General features: G+C 32.1%; 1 protein-coding gene across 1 annotated transcript; it reads left to right on the top strand.

Annotated features, from left to right (window-relative positions):
- The first annotated feature begins 10,572 nt into the window (after positions 1–10,572).
- LOC101959593 (olfactory receptor 6C74) lies at positions 10,573–11,523 on the top strand. The gene has a single exon (XM_005341697.2). The coding sequence runs from the start codon at positions 10,591–10,593 to the stop codon at positions 11,521–11,523; it is 933 nt and encodes a 310-aa protein (XP_005341754.2). The 5' UTR covers positions 10,573–10,590.
- Positions 11,524–15,710: the final 4,187 nt, after the last annotated feature.

Here is a 15,710-nt window from a genome sequence, read left to right as displayed (position 1 = left end):
TATCCAACTATATTTACTGGGTATCTCCTATGTAGTAACTATCATCTTTTTCTTCTCTGGTGGGTATAGGATGAAGGTCAGTACATTTCACAGTATTTTACAAGGAAAATGAAATGTCATATTCAAGAAAAAATTTTAAAAAAATGAATACAAATTAATGCATTTTTAGTATTGAATGTAGGTGTTATGGTTTAGATAATGAGCCAAAAGGCTCATGTGTGAGACAAAGGAAGAAAGTTTAGAGGTGAAATGATTGGGTTATGAGAGCCTTGATGTAATAAGTCTATTAACCCTCTAATAGGGACTAACTAACTATGCAGGTAGGATGTGTCTGGAGGAGGTACATCAACATTTTATACCTGGTGAGTAGAGTTTCTTTCTGCTTCCTGGTGGCCATGTTCTGAGAAAATTTCATTGACCACATTCTCCCACCCTGATGTTCTGCCACACCTTGGGCACAGAGCAATGGAGTTGGCCGTCTATGAACTGAAACCTCTGAAACTGTGAGTCCCAAAAAAACTTTCCTTCACCAAAAATTAGTGTTGTGACTGAGTAAAGAAATATTATGATATTTTAAAGTATTTTTTCATTAGAAAAGTCACCACTATAAATATTTTGGTGTTTTAAAGAAGCTACTTATTTTGCTTTTAAGTATTTTAATTGTGCATAGTATATACATGACTTTAAATATTTAACTAGTATATCAAGGAAGAGACATTTATTATTTTTCCAAACCTAGTTTTTTTTCTTTGCACTTACCCATCTATTTTTTGTTGTTCATATGAATAGCATTTTAGAAAAACTTAAATCTGTGTGACATTAACTCATGGTACCATATTGTGAACCCTGTTTAGTTTTATTGGTTTGAATATAATTTCCTTGTGGCATTGTTAATCTATTCCAGCACATTGACTAACCTATTTTTGACTCTTAGAATATTGAAGAAATAGACTTTCAAAAGAAACTAAAATAAAGAATTTTAAACAAATATTTCCTTCTTAAGGTAACTTTAGAGAATTGACAAAAATATAGAATATTAAGTGACATTTTATAAACATAAGAGCTAACCTTTGACATGAAAACCCTCATGGAAGTGCAATTAATTTCATTGGAAAGGGTTCAGAAGTGGAAAAGTGATATCAGAATGGGAAGACAACCAATAAGTGTCCACTGTGGTGTCAGGTATTATAAATGGCCCCTAAATTTAATTTTGTGGGGGAAATGATATAAAACACAATCCTACAGCTTATTGACCTCTAAAGTTAGTGGGTTGAGAATCTATATACCTATTCTCATGAATCATTGCTGAAACTTTGATCCTGAGGAGTGTTGCCCCTTACACTCACGCTCTGTGGCTAACTGCAGCAATGCCCTCATAGACAGATTCAGACGTGAAATCTGGAAAGGATTTAGTATTGGATCTTGAAATCATAAGAATGTTTGAGGGATATAAAATTATGTCAATAAATGTTATGAGTTTATAGAGGCATTTGGTCTACTTCTGTGTGTTATGTCGAAAAAGGATGAAGTATAGGTGTATATGATAAATAATTGGTAGGATAAAATTATATCTCTGTAGTTCTTTTCCTGCCTCTGAGGATAGAAGTTTAATTTCAAAAGTTCAGACCTAGCACTATATATCACATGGGCATTTTATAAGAGAAAATTATAAATCATCTATATCGATCCCATCTTACTATACCCCAAGTTTATCTTCAACAATTATTTTAGATGTCTAAAACTATAATTTTGCTCTGAGTGGCCTTCATAAATACAAATGTAATATTTTAAAATTAAGCAATGGATGAAAGACTGTCAAAGAAAGTCATAAGAACATATTCACATAGAACATGTTTAAATGTGGCTAATTTTTCAAATTTATGAGTGAAACATCCCTCATGACACATTAATTAAACTGAATAGCGAACAGAATTGGAAAGAGATCTCTTTGACAAACTTGAGTTACATTTTATAAATATCCTATGTAAAACATATGGGAGGAAAAAGATGTATGTATTTGTGGAATTAAAAAAAAAAAGTTATGGACACCAATGAGATGTTTTCCAAATATGCACCTATTTCTTTGAGAGGTGCCCAGAACTCAGTTTCTCTAAGTTAAGATGACTTGATATAACCATTTCCAAAACCAAACTAATTTTAAGAACAGAAATCTCCAGTTGTTAGAACTTCCACAAATCTCAAAAATTACAAAAACCTATTGTAATTTTTGCATGTTTTCATAAGATATTAAAGCATTACTTAATCATAGAAATTCATGTTATATTCACTGAAACTATTGTTTAAAATATGTGATATGTGTAGTGTGAAGCTTTTCACTTATTAAGCAAATTAAGCTGTGGAAAAGGTTAAGAAAAGAAACATTTCAGTGATCATAACGGGGGTGAGAACGAATCAAGGAGGTAGTCAGGGAGAGGATGGTCAGTCAGTACTAAGTTGTAGTCAGATAAGAGTATGAGGTTCTGGTGTGTCATTGCACAGCAGGGTGACCATAATAACGACAAGGTTCTGTGTGTTGTGAGAAAATATTTTGAATATTTTCACCATGGAGAAATTTTAGGAGATGGATAGTTTAAACTCATTGAAACATTGTACATTGTATTCATGTATCAAAACGTCACATGGTACTCCATAAATATGTACTAGTTTAAAAAATGTTATGTACTGGTTTAGAAAATGTTTAAAAGGAAAAACTTTAAACAAGTCTAAAAATGAACCACTAACAATTAAGTTTAGTAAAAAGGTAGAAAAATTCTAGTGACCTACATAAAACTACTTCTAGATAAGGAAGACAGGGGAGGGCATAGCAGTCAGAACTGTGGTACTTGCAGATGTCCCATTTCCACAAAGCGATGAGAAGGAGATGGGAATGTTATAAATACACAAAACTATTGAGAGGTCATTGAGGAGAATCATTTTTGAAGATTTTTATGGTTGTAAAAACGTGAAAATGATTTATATTTCTCCATTTGGATGCCTTCTGAGATAAGGAACCTGTGACTACTGTAGGTGCTTCCATCTGAGTGAAGTTTCAAATGCTCAAGCAGAACCCATCTTGTATACCTTGGTATTTGGGGAAATACGCAAACTTAATGATAAGAACCATCTAATTATAGCTGTAAGTTTGAGATCACCAAAGGATTCTTGAAAAGCAGGATTGTATTGGAATAAAGTAGACAGTATTTTTTTTTAAACTACCAACTTACGTATATGTGATGAAATTATCAAGAATGATCTGAGAAAAACTACAAAACTCTGGTGAAAAAATCAAATAACTAAATAAATGGAGAGGAATCTCTCGCACATAGAGTACATTTAATATATTTAGAGTGTTAGTCCTTCCCAAATTGTTCTATGGAGTCTATGTGATCTCAAGAAAATCCCATCAAGTTATTACTAGGACATTGACAAACTAACCATAACATTTATATGGAGAGGCAAAGGACCCAGAATAGCCAACAAAATCTTAAAAGAGAAAAATTAATTTGGAATACTCATTTTATTCTAAGACTTATTATAAAGCTACAATAATCAAGTTGGTGAGGTATCAGAGAAAGAATAGAGACACAGATCAATGGAACAGAACAGAGGCCTGAAATAAGCTCCTATAAAAATAGTCAACTCATCTTTGAGGAGGGAGCAAAGGCAATACAATGGAGCAACAACAGTCTTCAAGAATGGTGCTGGAATAACTGATGTTTTCCATGGGTTGATGGAAGGAGAGAACTTAATGTAGTTCATGATTGCAAACACTGGGAATGTACACTATGTTGCAGAATGTACAATTTAAAGAGGTCAGTTAAAAAGAAGAAATTATGAGAACGTCATCAAACAATATAGTCCAAAATTTAAGGAAAAATGTTAGATAAAATTATAATAGGCATTACATAAAATTTATTTCTTTTGTGACTCTAATAACTAAGTTTGCAATTTACTATCATTTTGTTCTCAGTAAAATTTATTTTTCTTCCTAATTTAGTATTTAAATATTTTTTATTGATAAGTTTTAGTTGCTTTTTGAAAAGAATATAATCTAATATTGGAAAATTTAAGTATACTATACCACCTGAATCAACATTATGAAACAGGAAAAGCTAAACATAATCCCACAATTATAAGAAACATAAGTTTCTTGTACCAGGAGTAGAAATCAACTAATTCTGATTGCTGGGAGGAAAAATTGTTCCAGTTGTGATAGTGCTGAGAAATTAAAAAAAAATGAAAGTGAGAATTTATCTAATGTCTTTGAATGTAATAAGGACATATCTATATTTTGGGGGGTTAGCTTGGGGAGGGAAAAACTGAAGAGTATATAAAGAACTGTACAATCATTTTGATGAGAATATTAAGTCTAGTGGTAGCAAAAAACGTAGGCAAGCATATAACCCAGGTAGGAATATTTGTACTGTCAAAATAAAATAGTGGACAAATTTTATTGATAATTTCTATAGAATTATTATAAAAAAGAAAATAAAATACAGAGACAATGTATATAGGAGGGCTTGGAGATATAACAAAATCAAATGCTCATCTTCCGTATTCAAAAGGCAATAACTAATCTGTAAGTGGAAAACTTAAGAGGGGAAGAAACCCATTAACAGTGAAATTCTCTGAGTGGTAGAATTTATGCTGGGAGAGGTTCAGAGCAGAAAGTCACTAATTTTCTTTTCTTTTTTTTTAAGAGAGAGAGAGAGAGAGAGAGAGAATTTTTGATATTTGTTTTTTAGTTTTTGGTGGACACAACATCTTTGTTTGTATGTGGTGCTGAGAATCGAACCTGGACCGCACGCATGCCAGGTGAGCACGCTACCACTTGAGCCACATCCGCAGCCCAAGAAAGTCACTAATTTTCATTAATAGTTCAGGAATTTTTGACTTATTGAACTTGAAATATATTATGGCTTTAATAACATAGTAATATAATATTTCATAAACCTTAATGACATAGTAATAAACAGTAAAATCATAATTTAGGAAGAAGTAATTAAGTCACTTTGCTCACATACAATTCTTTAGAGTTATAATGAGGAGTTTTATGGTTAATATGCATTCAGTTTCTCTAATATGGAGAAGGAAACTAGGGAGCAATTGAGGATCATTTTGTTCAATGGTCAAGTGATTAGTCCATTTCTAACATAAAATTTGATGCATTATTCTTATTTTAAAACACTTCACCTTAATGTTATTTTCAAATGATTCTAGAGCTGCCTGTTTGATTTAGTAATTTTTAGTGCTGGTGAGTTTTTATATCTTGTTTTGCATTGCTAATCAAATCCAGGACTTCTAGCATACCAGGCAAGCACTCTACCACTTAGCTACACTCCTTTTGTATTTGCTATTTTATTTGAAAATTTGGAAGAGCTTTATTGGAAGATTTTTTTTATATAGATGACTTTCTGAATGTTTCAAAATTAGCTCATCATTACTAACTCCTCCAATTGTTCTCCATGATTACTCCCAGCTCAGTCTATATAACTGAGCTCTTGTCAATCTAAGGCCATCCTGCAATGTGATTTGAGTTACCTCCCTGGCTGGGTGTGAGGCACTTAGACACAGCTGTGTTAGAGCCTTCCCCACCCTTTCCCAGGTCCAAAGGCTTATCTGTGCAGAGGCATGCCTGGCCACTGCCCCGGAAGACACAATCATCACCCCTGACCTTGGGATGCTGCCCTCCTTAACCTTCATTGGATGGGATTTTCCCTGGAAGTTTTTGTTCCCTAATAAAACTCATTCCCTGGCATGTTCTCTCTCTTTCTCCCTCTCTGGCTCTCCCTCTCTGGCTCTCTCTCACTAGTCTCTTCAGTAAACCTCGGCACCACATTAGGTGGCTTGAGGCAGGAGCTAGGAGAAGTCATCCTAGAGCTAGTATTAAAGGTAATAAGAGTCTTGTGTCTTTAAATTAAAACTCCCTAGTATTCACTTATGAATGGAACCTTCTTTTATGAAGCCAGCGCTGGTCCGTGGCAGATCCAGGCTTCTTCTTGTTATGCTTTCTTAGTCAGTGGCATTGTTTAAATTTATGTTTCATGTTGTCCAGAATTTCAGAATTACCTTCATCTGTTCTCATATCCAAATAATTCTTTTTTTGTCTTTAAACACATACATATTCACTTCCCACTTGATGCAGAGATTATTCCAGATCTTAAGTATGTAGGGATGAATAATTAAACAGGCATAGCCTTTGCCCTGAGAATTTTGTAGGAGATTCAGATTTTTTTTAATGTGAAAAAATGACATGTAAAATAAATATTGATTGTGTAAAGAGAAACAAAATTCTGAGATAAAAAATGTAAGGAAGAGGAGTATATTCTCAAATGTATTCCCCCACATAAAACATTTCTTTTTGTGTGGAAATGCTATATCATCTGAACCCTGGTATTTGAAGGTAGAGTGAGGATGAAGATAGGGAGAGAGGTAACCAAGAGTTGGAGTAGTGGAAAGCCATTGCTACAATGGATAACATAGTAAATAAAGAGTTGATAGACATACTGACACGTAGTTGGAATAGTTGGAATGTTTTGCTGACCAAATAAGCTGCATTTCAAGTAGGTTTCATGACCTAATACTAGTAAAGAAGTGGCCTAATATAAATTAGATTTTTAAAAATACAATTTTAAATTCTCTATAGACAATGGATTGGATCTGTGAAGAAAGTAAAGTAAAGCTACGACAGATTAATAAATTGAGATTGTAGATTAAGATAGATTGCATTATAATGAATTTAATTATATTAGACACAGCAATTTATTCCCAGAACCTTTCATGCTGGACCCATTTGGACAAAATATGCTGACCATTTTGCATTAGTCTGTCTATATAACTGAGCTCTTGCCAATGGAAAATTTGAGAATTATATCCAGGTCTAGCAATAAAAACCTCCCAGGTGATTCTCCATTATTTTTCTTCATTTGCCAACTATTGATGGATATATTTAAATTTGTTAAAATTGGCAAAAATAACTTGTTCATTGAACTTAAGGATGGTAGTCAATCTAGAAGGGCTAATCACCAGAAGAAAGTAGGAACAAGACTCTGGATTAGTGGCAAATTTCTGTTTATTCATTTGCTGATCATTGAGGTATATTCAGTTTGTGAAAAGAGACCAAGATGCATAATTATGATAATTGCATTTTCTGTTGCGTGTTATACCTCATTAAACTGTTTTTTAAATGTCTCATGTGTATTGCCACAGTGATGTTCAAACTTATCTATTATAGTACCTTGTGGTTAAGTATTTATCAGTGGAAATGAAGATGGGCAAATGTATTTGAAATATAATTATTATGTACAACCAACAAATTTTGTCTACGAATTGGATGTGGACAGGCAAAGGACAGAGCAAATACAGGTGACTTCCATGTGCCTGTCCTCAGAAACATTGTTGTCCTAATTTTCCTTGAATCCAAATCTCTGTGATTCTCTTAAATGTTAATGTCATTGTGCTTCCTGTTTTCTTTCTAGATCCTGAATCTGATTAAATCTGTTAAATTTTCCACTCAAGAGGGTGGCTTCAGAGGCTTTATGAGGGAAGTGCAATATAAGCCCTTTATTGAATTAATTGAAATTCAAAATTTTGGATAATGCTCTTCAGTATTTCTACACTATAGATGTTATTTTTATTTTTTCTTGTTTGAAATGAGCATTTTTATGCATATGTAAGCTGAATAAGGTTCTGTTACCACCACCACCCCTGTATGATTTATAGCATATAGCCACCACCAAAAGTAGTTTTTAATTTGTTTTTAAAATTAAGCTTATAGATTGTAGCATTTTCTCCAGTCAATAAAATATTTTTAGTCTGTTCTTAACATCCTAGTACTGTAGTCTTCAGGGAACTGATTTCTTCTTTAAAAATTTTTTTAAGTCAGTTAATCCTCTTGAGAGAAGTGGCCCTGAGTACAAAAGGATCACAGTTTTTGCCATCATAAAAAATACAAAACAAGCTCATAAAGGGTAGAAACATCTCAAAGTCAACAAGCCCTAAATCTCTGTTCTCCACCTTTCTGGACTTAAAAAAAAAAAAGGTGTCACCCCAGAAAATATTCTTCAAATTTAATATAGCATAAGTTGGAGAATATTGCCTCTTTTAATAAAAATGAGAAGTGACAAAAATCTTAAAACTTACACATTCAGAGTGAATATTGTTGGTACTAATGTAGTTTTTGAGACAACATGAAGAGAGATATATGGGTTAAAGTAACATAAAGACACATTGGCTGTGAAACATTCAGAAATTGCCTCTGTTCTGGGACTTACATAAAAAGAAGACAATTGAGAGTGAAATTCCTGAAGAAATTAAGGTTTGGAAAAATTATATATTTTAATCTTATTAAATTTATAGCATGATTCTAAAGAAAGAAAATTATTCTTTTTTGAAATTATTGTAGTAATATGGCATGAATTTAGAAGTAATTATTTTATAATGCATACCATTTTGGAAGTAGACAGAAGGAGTTGATTATGCTAAAAGAAAATCTGGAAAACTAATTTTGTAAGAATGAAGTTTTGAACAGATATACAGTTACAATAGAGCCTTGATTAGATAAATGCAATTTTCCTCCTGATATTTATAACTGCTTATGCCTCTTTTTCATTTGGTAGTTATGAATATGACACTGAAAAGATGATTTGTCCTACAGTTGAAAGACTTTCTCCCATATTTATTAAGAAATTTTGGTTAATTCAATATAATTTAAAAATTTCACATAAGATTCTGTTTTCATATCTGAAGGAATCTCTTATCTCACTAATAAATTATCTAATATGTCACAGATAGCTCTGGGGTTATAATGATGGTTAGAAATGTATGACTCTTACTATCATCTAGAGAACATTTTATTATGTGATTAAATAGTAAGCTAATGAGGTCAAGAATTTTTTTAAAAATAGTTTTATATAATCTGTAATTTAAACTTAGATTAAAAATATTCATATATGAATCTACTTCTGAATTTATACTTTTGCACCCTCTCTAATTCACCTTCTGTTAATTGAGGTTTTATTATTTCTTTTCCCTTCCATGACTTTAAGTTTGAATTAAAAAAAATCATACTGCCTATGAATTGTGCTTTAATAACCAGAATACAGATATGTGGAAATTTTTAGAAAAAATGATCAGTTGAAATCAAGAGAAAGGAAAGGAAACAGTGAAAAAGAAATGAAGAGGGGTTATGACAAAAACTTAGTTATCTTAAAATCATTTATACTTGCTTGAAATTTCTGAACATTTTTAAAAATCAGAGCTGGAATATACAACACACAATAAGGTTTAAATAAATTTATGATCCAATGTTCCTCTTAGGAAATTATTGTCACTTTTTGTAGAATATTGGTGATAGAGGTTGTGGTTCAGTGGTAGAGCGCTTGTGTAGTATGTGTGAGGCACTGTGTTTGATTCTCAACACCCCATATAAATAAATTAATTAAATGAAGGTCCTTCAACAACTAAAAAATATTTTTAAAATACAGCAATAGACTTTTCAAGTGATAAATATGTGGAACTAAGCATGATCTAGAAGAAGAAAAAAAAACAAGAAAAAAGTAAATGTTAGCCTAATTCTTAATTGTTTTATGTTCAACCAGAAATAAAATTGAACAGGAACATTAAGATCCAGAAGAGGTTGCAATGGCAACATGGAGAAACTCACAGAACAATGACACTTAAGAAACTTATCAGGGATGCATAGTTAATATTTTATATGTAACATTGTATTTTGTTTGGTAGACCCCTCCTCTGTCACTGCAAATATTCAGTGAAATATCTTATATCATTAACACAAGCATCATATATGAGGATATGCTTTATATCTGCTTAGGTGTGTAACAGAGGAAAGAGAACAACCACCAGGGTAAGTGAGATGTATGGGTAAGTGATAGGTATACAATTGTGATTTGTCAATCAAAAACATATCAAAGTAAACCAACAAAAGATAATATTTATAAGGTGAAAATATTGGAAAAAATGCAAGGAAGACTCAGAAAGAGAAAGAAAATAAATTCAAGTCTTCAGTAAAAACAGGAAAGCAGACCTAAAAGTGTTCATGAGCATGTAAATCTTGGAGAGTTTCCACAAATTTGTTAAGGATATTAAATCTTCATTGTTTATGAGCTAGAGATGTTGAAGTCAACTGTATGTTGCTTATAAAACATTTAGCAAAGAAGCATAATGCCAGATGAAGTAAAATAATTTAATGCAAAGTAAATATGTTGAGGAAAAAATATGAAATATGGTATAGAAGATAAAAACTTAAATACTGTGATAATATTCTGTATTATTTTGTTTTTACATTTAAATAACTTTATTAATGCAACATATTATCCCTTTGGAATGTTTGTATTTATGGACTTTGAGAAAATAAAACAAACTCAGAACCTTGCATTTGTTTAGTGAAATTTTGAGTAAAAATTATATGAGCAAAATATTCTACAGCTGAATATAATATTGAAGGAGGTTGGGTGTGGATGCAACATGGTTATGAAAGATCTCAAGAAAAAAGTTTTCTCAAGCAGAATTGTCTTCTTCATTTCTATTTCTTTTTCTTCTTTATGTATTTTTTTAAGGTAGAAATCAGCTATGAGAAACCACACAAAGGTCACAGCCTTTATTCTTCTTGGACTAACAGATGATCCACAATTACAGGTGGTGGTTTTTCTTCTCCTTTTTTTCACTTACATGTTGAGTGTTACAGGGAACCTGACCATCATTGCCCTCACCCTATTGGATTCTCATCTCAAGACACCCATGTACTTCTTCCTCCGGAATTTCTCATTTTTAGAAATTTCGTTCACAACTGTCTGTATCCCCAAATTTCTTGTTAGTATGGCAACAGGTGATAAGACCATTTCTTACAATGATTGTGCAGCACAGCTGTTTTTCACTATTCTCTTGGGGGCCACTGAATTTTTTCTTCTGGCTGCCATGTCCTATGACCGCTATGTGGCTATCTGCAAGCCTCTGCACTACATGACCATCATGAGAAGCTCAGTCTGCAACCTGCTGGTGTTTGCTTCATGGGTGTCTGGTTTCCTGATCATTTTTCCACCACTCATCATGGGTCTCCAGCTTGATTTCTGTGCAACCAATGCTGTAGATCATTTCTTCTGTGATGTCTCCCCTATACTTCAGCTCTCTTGCACAGACACAGATCAAATAGAATTAATGATGCTTTTCTCAGCCATTCTGACACTCCTGGTTACACTGATGTTGGTAATTCTCTCCTACACACACATCATCAGGACTATTCTGAGAATCCCTTCTTCTCAACAGAGGAAGAAAGCCTTCTCCACCTGTTCTTCTCACATGGTTGTTGTGTCCATCTCTTATGGCAGCTGCATCTTCATGTACGTGAAACCTTCTGCAAAGGAAAGAGTGTCCTTAAATAAAGGTATAGCTCTGCTCAGTACTTCCGTTGCCCCCATGTTGAATCCCTTCATCTATACACTGAGAAACAAACAAGTGAAAGATGCTTTTAAGCACATGATCAAAAACATAAAGCTTTCTCACTGAAGTGAACCATTTTAATGATATCTTAAGGTTATGAGTAAACTAAGAAGATTGGACTGTTCAATATGTATATTCAATATATATCTGTTCAATATCTATAGTCAAAATCTCATGACCTTTTTCTTGACTGATAATTTTTATTGTGGTATGCCTAATCTCCAAAGTATAACACTTATTTCTATTTTTCTTTATGCTGAGAGCACATAAGAAAGATACCTTTTGGTTTTGGTTGAAATCATTTGATTTATTTATTTTGTTGCTGTACTTATTTCCTCTCAAAATTCTGTCAGAGGGAGACAGTAAGAATTCAGTTTTTGCATATTTCTTCTCAATGTGCTGGAACTCAGGGATTGAATTTGTTATATATTTTATATGGAGTCTAATACACTTTCTAGATTTGATCACCCAATGCGCTTATAATTGGTAGATGTAGAAAGTGAAATCTAATTTTAAAAAATTCAGTGTTTAGTACAAACTTGAAGAAATCAATTTAATAATGTTTCTTTAACTACATAGTTTGAGAGTTTCAAATTTTTAACCATCCCTAGAGAAATTATTTATTTTCAGAAACAGGTTAAGAAATGTTATAAAGATTAAAACATCGCTGCTATGGCAGTTATCCAATAAAAATTATAGACACCACTTATGGATTACTTATAGTCTGTCAAGTTTTGTGAAATGTAGTAGTTTCATCGTCAAGACTTTGTATGACAGATATTGTCATGCATGTGAATCCATAAAATATATACAGCATGTAAGGCTTAGATAATCTGCAAATGACAAAAAATAAAAAATGTATATGTATAGAAACACACTGATTCAAGAAATGGTCTGTTACTATTCATAAACCTCATGCATTGTTAACAAAATAAAGTTGAAATCTCTCTGACTTTATGTCATTTAGGATGCAAAACAACAGTAACATCCTTTCAGAGTACTCCATAGATTTAAAAGATGTCATATATAAAATTAAGTCCATATGACTCTAATAGAGTATATTATTTTTCAAACTAAGTGAAATGAACATTAAAATTAGATACAATTACCAGAGACATTCATGTAAAACTGAATGTTTTGACTCTTTTCCTTTGAGTGGTATCATATGTCAGTTTGATCAAAAGAATTTTCCCTAAAAGAGTTTTATAAGTTTGCTCTATGAATATTTGCCTATGTCTTAGTTTTCACGGAATATAACTGGTGATCTTACAGAAAATTTCTTAAAGGTTGGATTTATTTGACTTACACATTGCTAAATATGTTTTGTCCCAAATAATTAAAAGGAATGTAACTTGTCAGATCTCCATGCAAGTAAATGAACCTGAATTAAAAAGTAGTGAAAAATTTTAAGTCTATGTAGCTATATAAATATTCATGGGGACATTGTGAATATTCAGGTATACTTTTAAAATACAGGGCATGCTTGTTTAAGTGGTTTTCATAAAACTGTAGTGCTTTAAGAATATTTCATTTGAAATAGAAGATGATTTATTAAAGAAATACCTTTCAGTACTATTTGGCTTTGTTTGTAATCAGAACTAAATTTTAAATGCCCCCAATTTTCTACCTTATAGATAACATCTATATTCAAAAGAAATTTTATTCAAAATCTTTGACATCTGACAAAAAATCTGATGCTAGAATATCTCAGATTTTCCTGTGAACACTGTGAACACTATGTCTTAATTTTTTGTCACATGTAATAATGTCGAATATTTATTTTATATTTTGAAATACTATATTGCTTATTTACTAAACTTATTTTTTATATTTAAACTTCAAGTATATTTAGCTCTTCTAAAAGTCTGATATAGAAGTAAATTCAGAACTAATTTTATACAGATCAAAGAATTTAATTTCTCCTCTTTTTCTTTATACTAAAAAGAATTATCAATAACTGTGAGATTCTGGAATATATTTACTATATTTAACTACTTAGAATGCATAAGTTTTTTTCCATTTCTAGACTATTTGTAAGGATATAATTGGAATACAAAAGAAAAAAATCATAGGCCTAAGCTACAATGAGAAATTATTAGTGGAAGAAAATCCCCATTTAATTTTAAACAAATTATGAATTTGTGAATAAATATTTGTATAAGCACCAGAGATGAGACTGGGTTATTTGAGACCCTGATGTGCAAATTATCTTAGACTTTAAAAAATATTAAAATCCTATTGTGCACAATGTCTCCCATTTCTGATATTCCTTCCTCTCTGGAACTGAAAGAGAAAGCTATTGCTAACATTTATTTTCTGGTTGTATATATTGAATAAGTGATAATAAAAGCTATATTCAAAGTATATCAATTGTCTCTTAAACAACTTGTTTGCTTTGATCTCTTACTCATTTACCTCATTTCTATTAAAAAAACTTTCTAATTTGAAGTCCCACCAACAATGTATAAATGTTCATCTTATGATTTACATATGAGGTGAGAAAATTTTGGGGTGAAATGATTGGGTTATGAGAGCCTTAGCCTAATAAGTGCATTAATCCACTTAAACAGATTAACATAAAATAAATGTTTTCCTTCTTTCAAAATTGTGAGTGGACTTTTATTCAATAATGGTGATATTTAGCAAATCAATAAAATTCAACATCAGGATTTAACTATCAACAGGCAGGAAATATAATTAAAGGAATATAAGAGAAAGTACAAATACAAATGCCTATAATATTTATTGATATCCTAATATTTACTTCCTAGTCATATGACATTAAGCAACATAATTACCATTTTATTTCTTTTCAGCAAAATTGTGAACATTCTCATCTCACAAGAAAATTTTGAGTATAATGCATAATTGTATATAATGCATAATTCTTATCCAGTTACTCAACTCAAAAAAAGATCTGAAGCAGCATGAAAGAACTTTTGACTTTTCTCTTATATCTTTATCTTTTTATCTTATATCTCTTTTCTCTCTTATCCCATCATATTCCCATATTATTTTATCTTAACATACTATACTCTTTTTATTTCAGAACCACATTAAGAAATAAACACAACATAGGATTTGGGTGGGGATCAGACAGAAAAATCTCATATCTTTAAAATTTTCTCAATATTTTGCTATAAAAATATATCAAAGAAATAAAGCTTTAAAGGTCCAAGATCTTTAGGAGGAGGTGTGTTGGTCAGCCTTCCATTGCTGGGACAAAATACCTGAGAAAAACAAAAGGAGAAAAAGTTTATTTTGGCTCCCAGTTTCAGATGTTCCAGGCCATAGATGGTTGGCCTCATGGCTTTGGGCCTATAGCAAGGCAGAGCATCATGGCAGGGGATAGGTGGTAGAGCAAAACTGCTTCCTTCATGGCAGTTGGGAAGCAAAGAGAGAAAAAGGAAGGGGCTAGAGTTCCAATGTAACCCTTAAGGGAATGCTTCCTAATGACCTAGTTCCTCCATCTAGGCCCTACCTCTTAAGTTTCCACTACGTCCCTCTAGTGCCATTAGCCGGTGACCAAGTATTTAACACTTGAGATTTTGGGGGACATTTAAGATCACAATTTTAACAGGTAAGTTTGGTGAAATGTCACTGATTATGCATGATGTTTTCTTTTGTTGCCATGTTTCTGAGCTGCTGGGCCATGGGGCAGGATGCTTTTTCTTCTTCCTTACATTCTGAATTTGACACTTCATTGGTGCAGACTTTTCATGCCAACCAGAGAACACTGCTCCACCAAACACATTCCTCAAGCCTGAGGCATTATGAGAAGTACAAAAGGCACAATTTTTCCTCATAAATGTTTTGTTGGAAGTGTTAGATACCATAAGGAACTTCCATCTTTTGGTTGCCTGAAGGAATAGTGGAAGAGGAAGACAGCGGCTCTCACATAATAACTTCAAAATTGTACTTCCCTATTTTCATGTTTACTTCTATTCTCTTTATTCTACAAATTTGCCATATTGACCCTGCAGTGGAAAAAATGAGTTATGATTAAAGCAAATGGATATTTAAGAATGAGGAACAGTTTTTAAATAATTTTTCTCAATCTTTGCCAATGAACACTTTTAAAAAAATGGTTGAAGTACGATATGCAGAGTAAAAAGTATTCAAGATAAGAATATACAGTATGAGACTTTTAGCAAAGTAAATGTATAACCACCACCTACATTAAAAAAAAACAAACCAAAAAAAAAAAACAGCATTACAACATTAATACCACTCAAGGAGCATCCTTAATGCAT

This window comes from Ictidomys tridecemlineatus, chromosome 6 (assembly GCF_052094955.1).
Source record: "Ictidomys tridecemlineatus isolate mIctTri1 chromosome 6, mIctTri1.hap1, whole genome shotgun sequence".
Taxonomy (NCBI): domain Eukaryota; kingdom Metazoa; phylum Chordata; class Mammalia; order Rodentia; family Sciuridae; genus Ictidomys; species Ictidomys tridecemlineatus.
This window is presented reverse-complemented; position numbering and strand designations above follow the sequence as displayed.

Excerpts from the sequence above, each read along its gene's own strand:
- LOC101959593 (XM_005341697.2), top strand. The coding sequence starts at position 10,591 with ATGAGAAACCACACAAAGGTCACAGCCTTTATTCTTCTTGGACTAACA.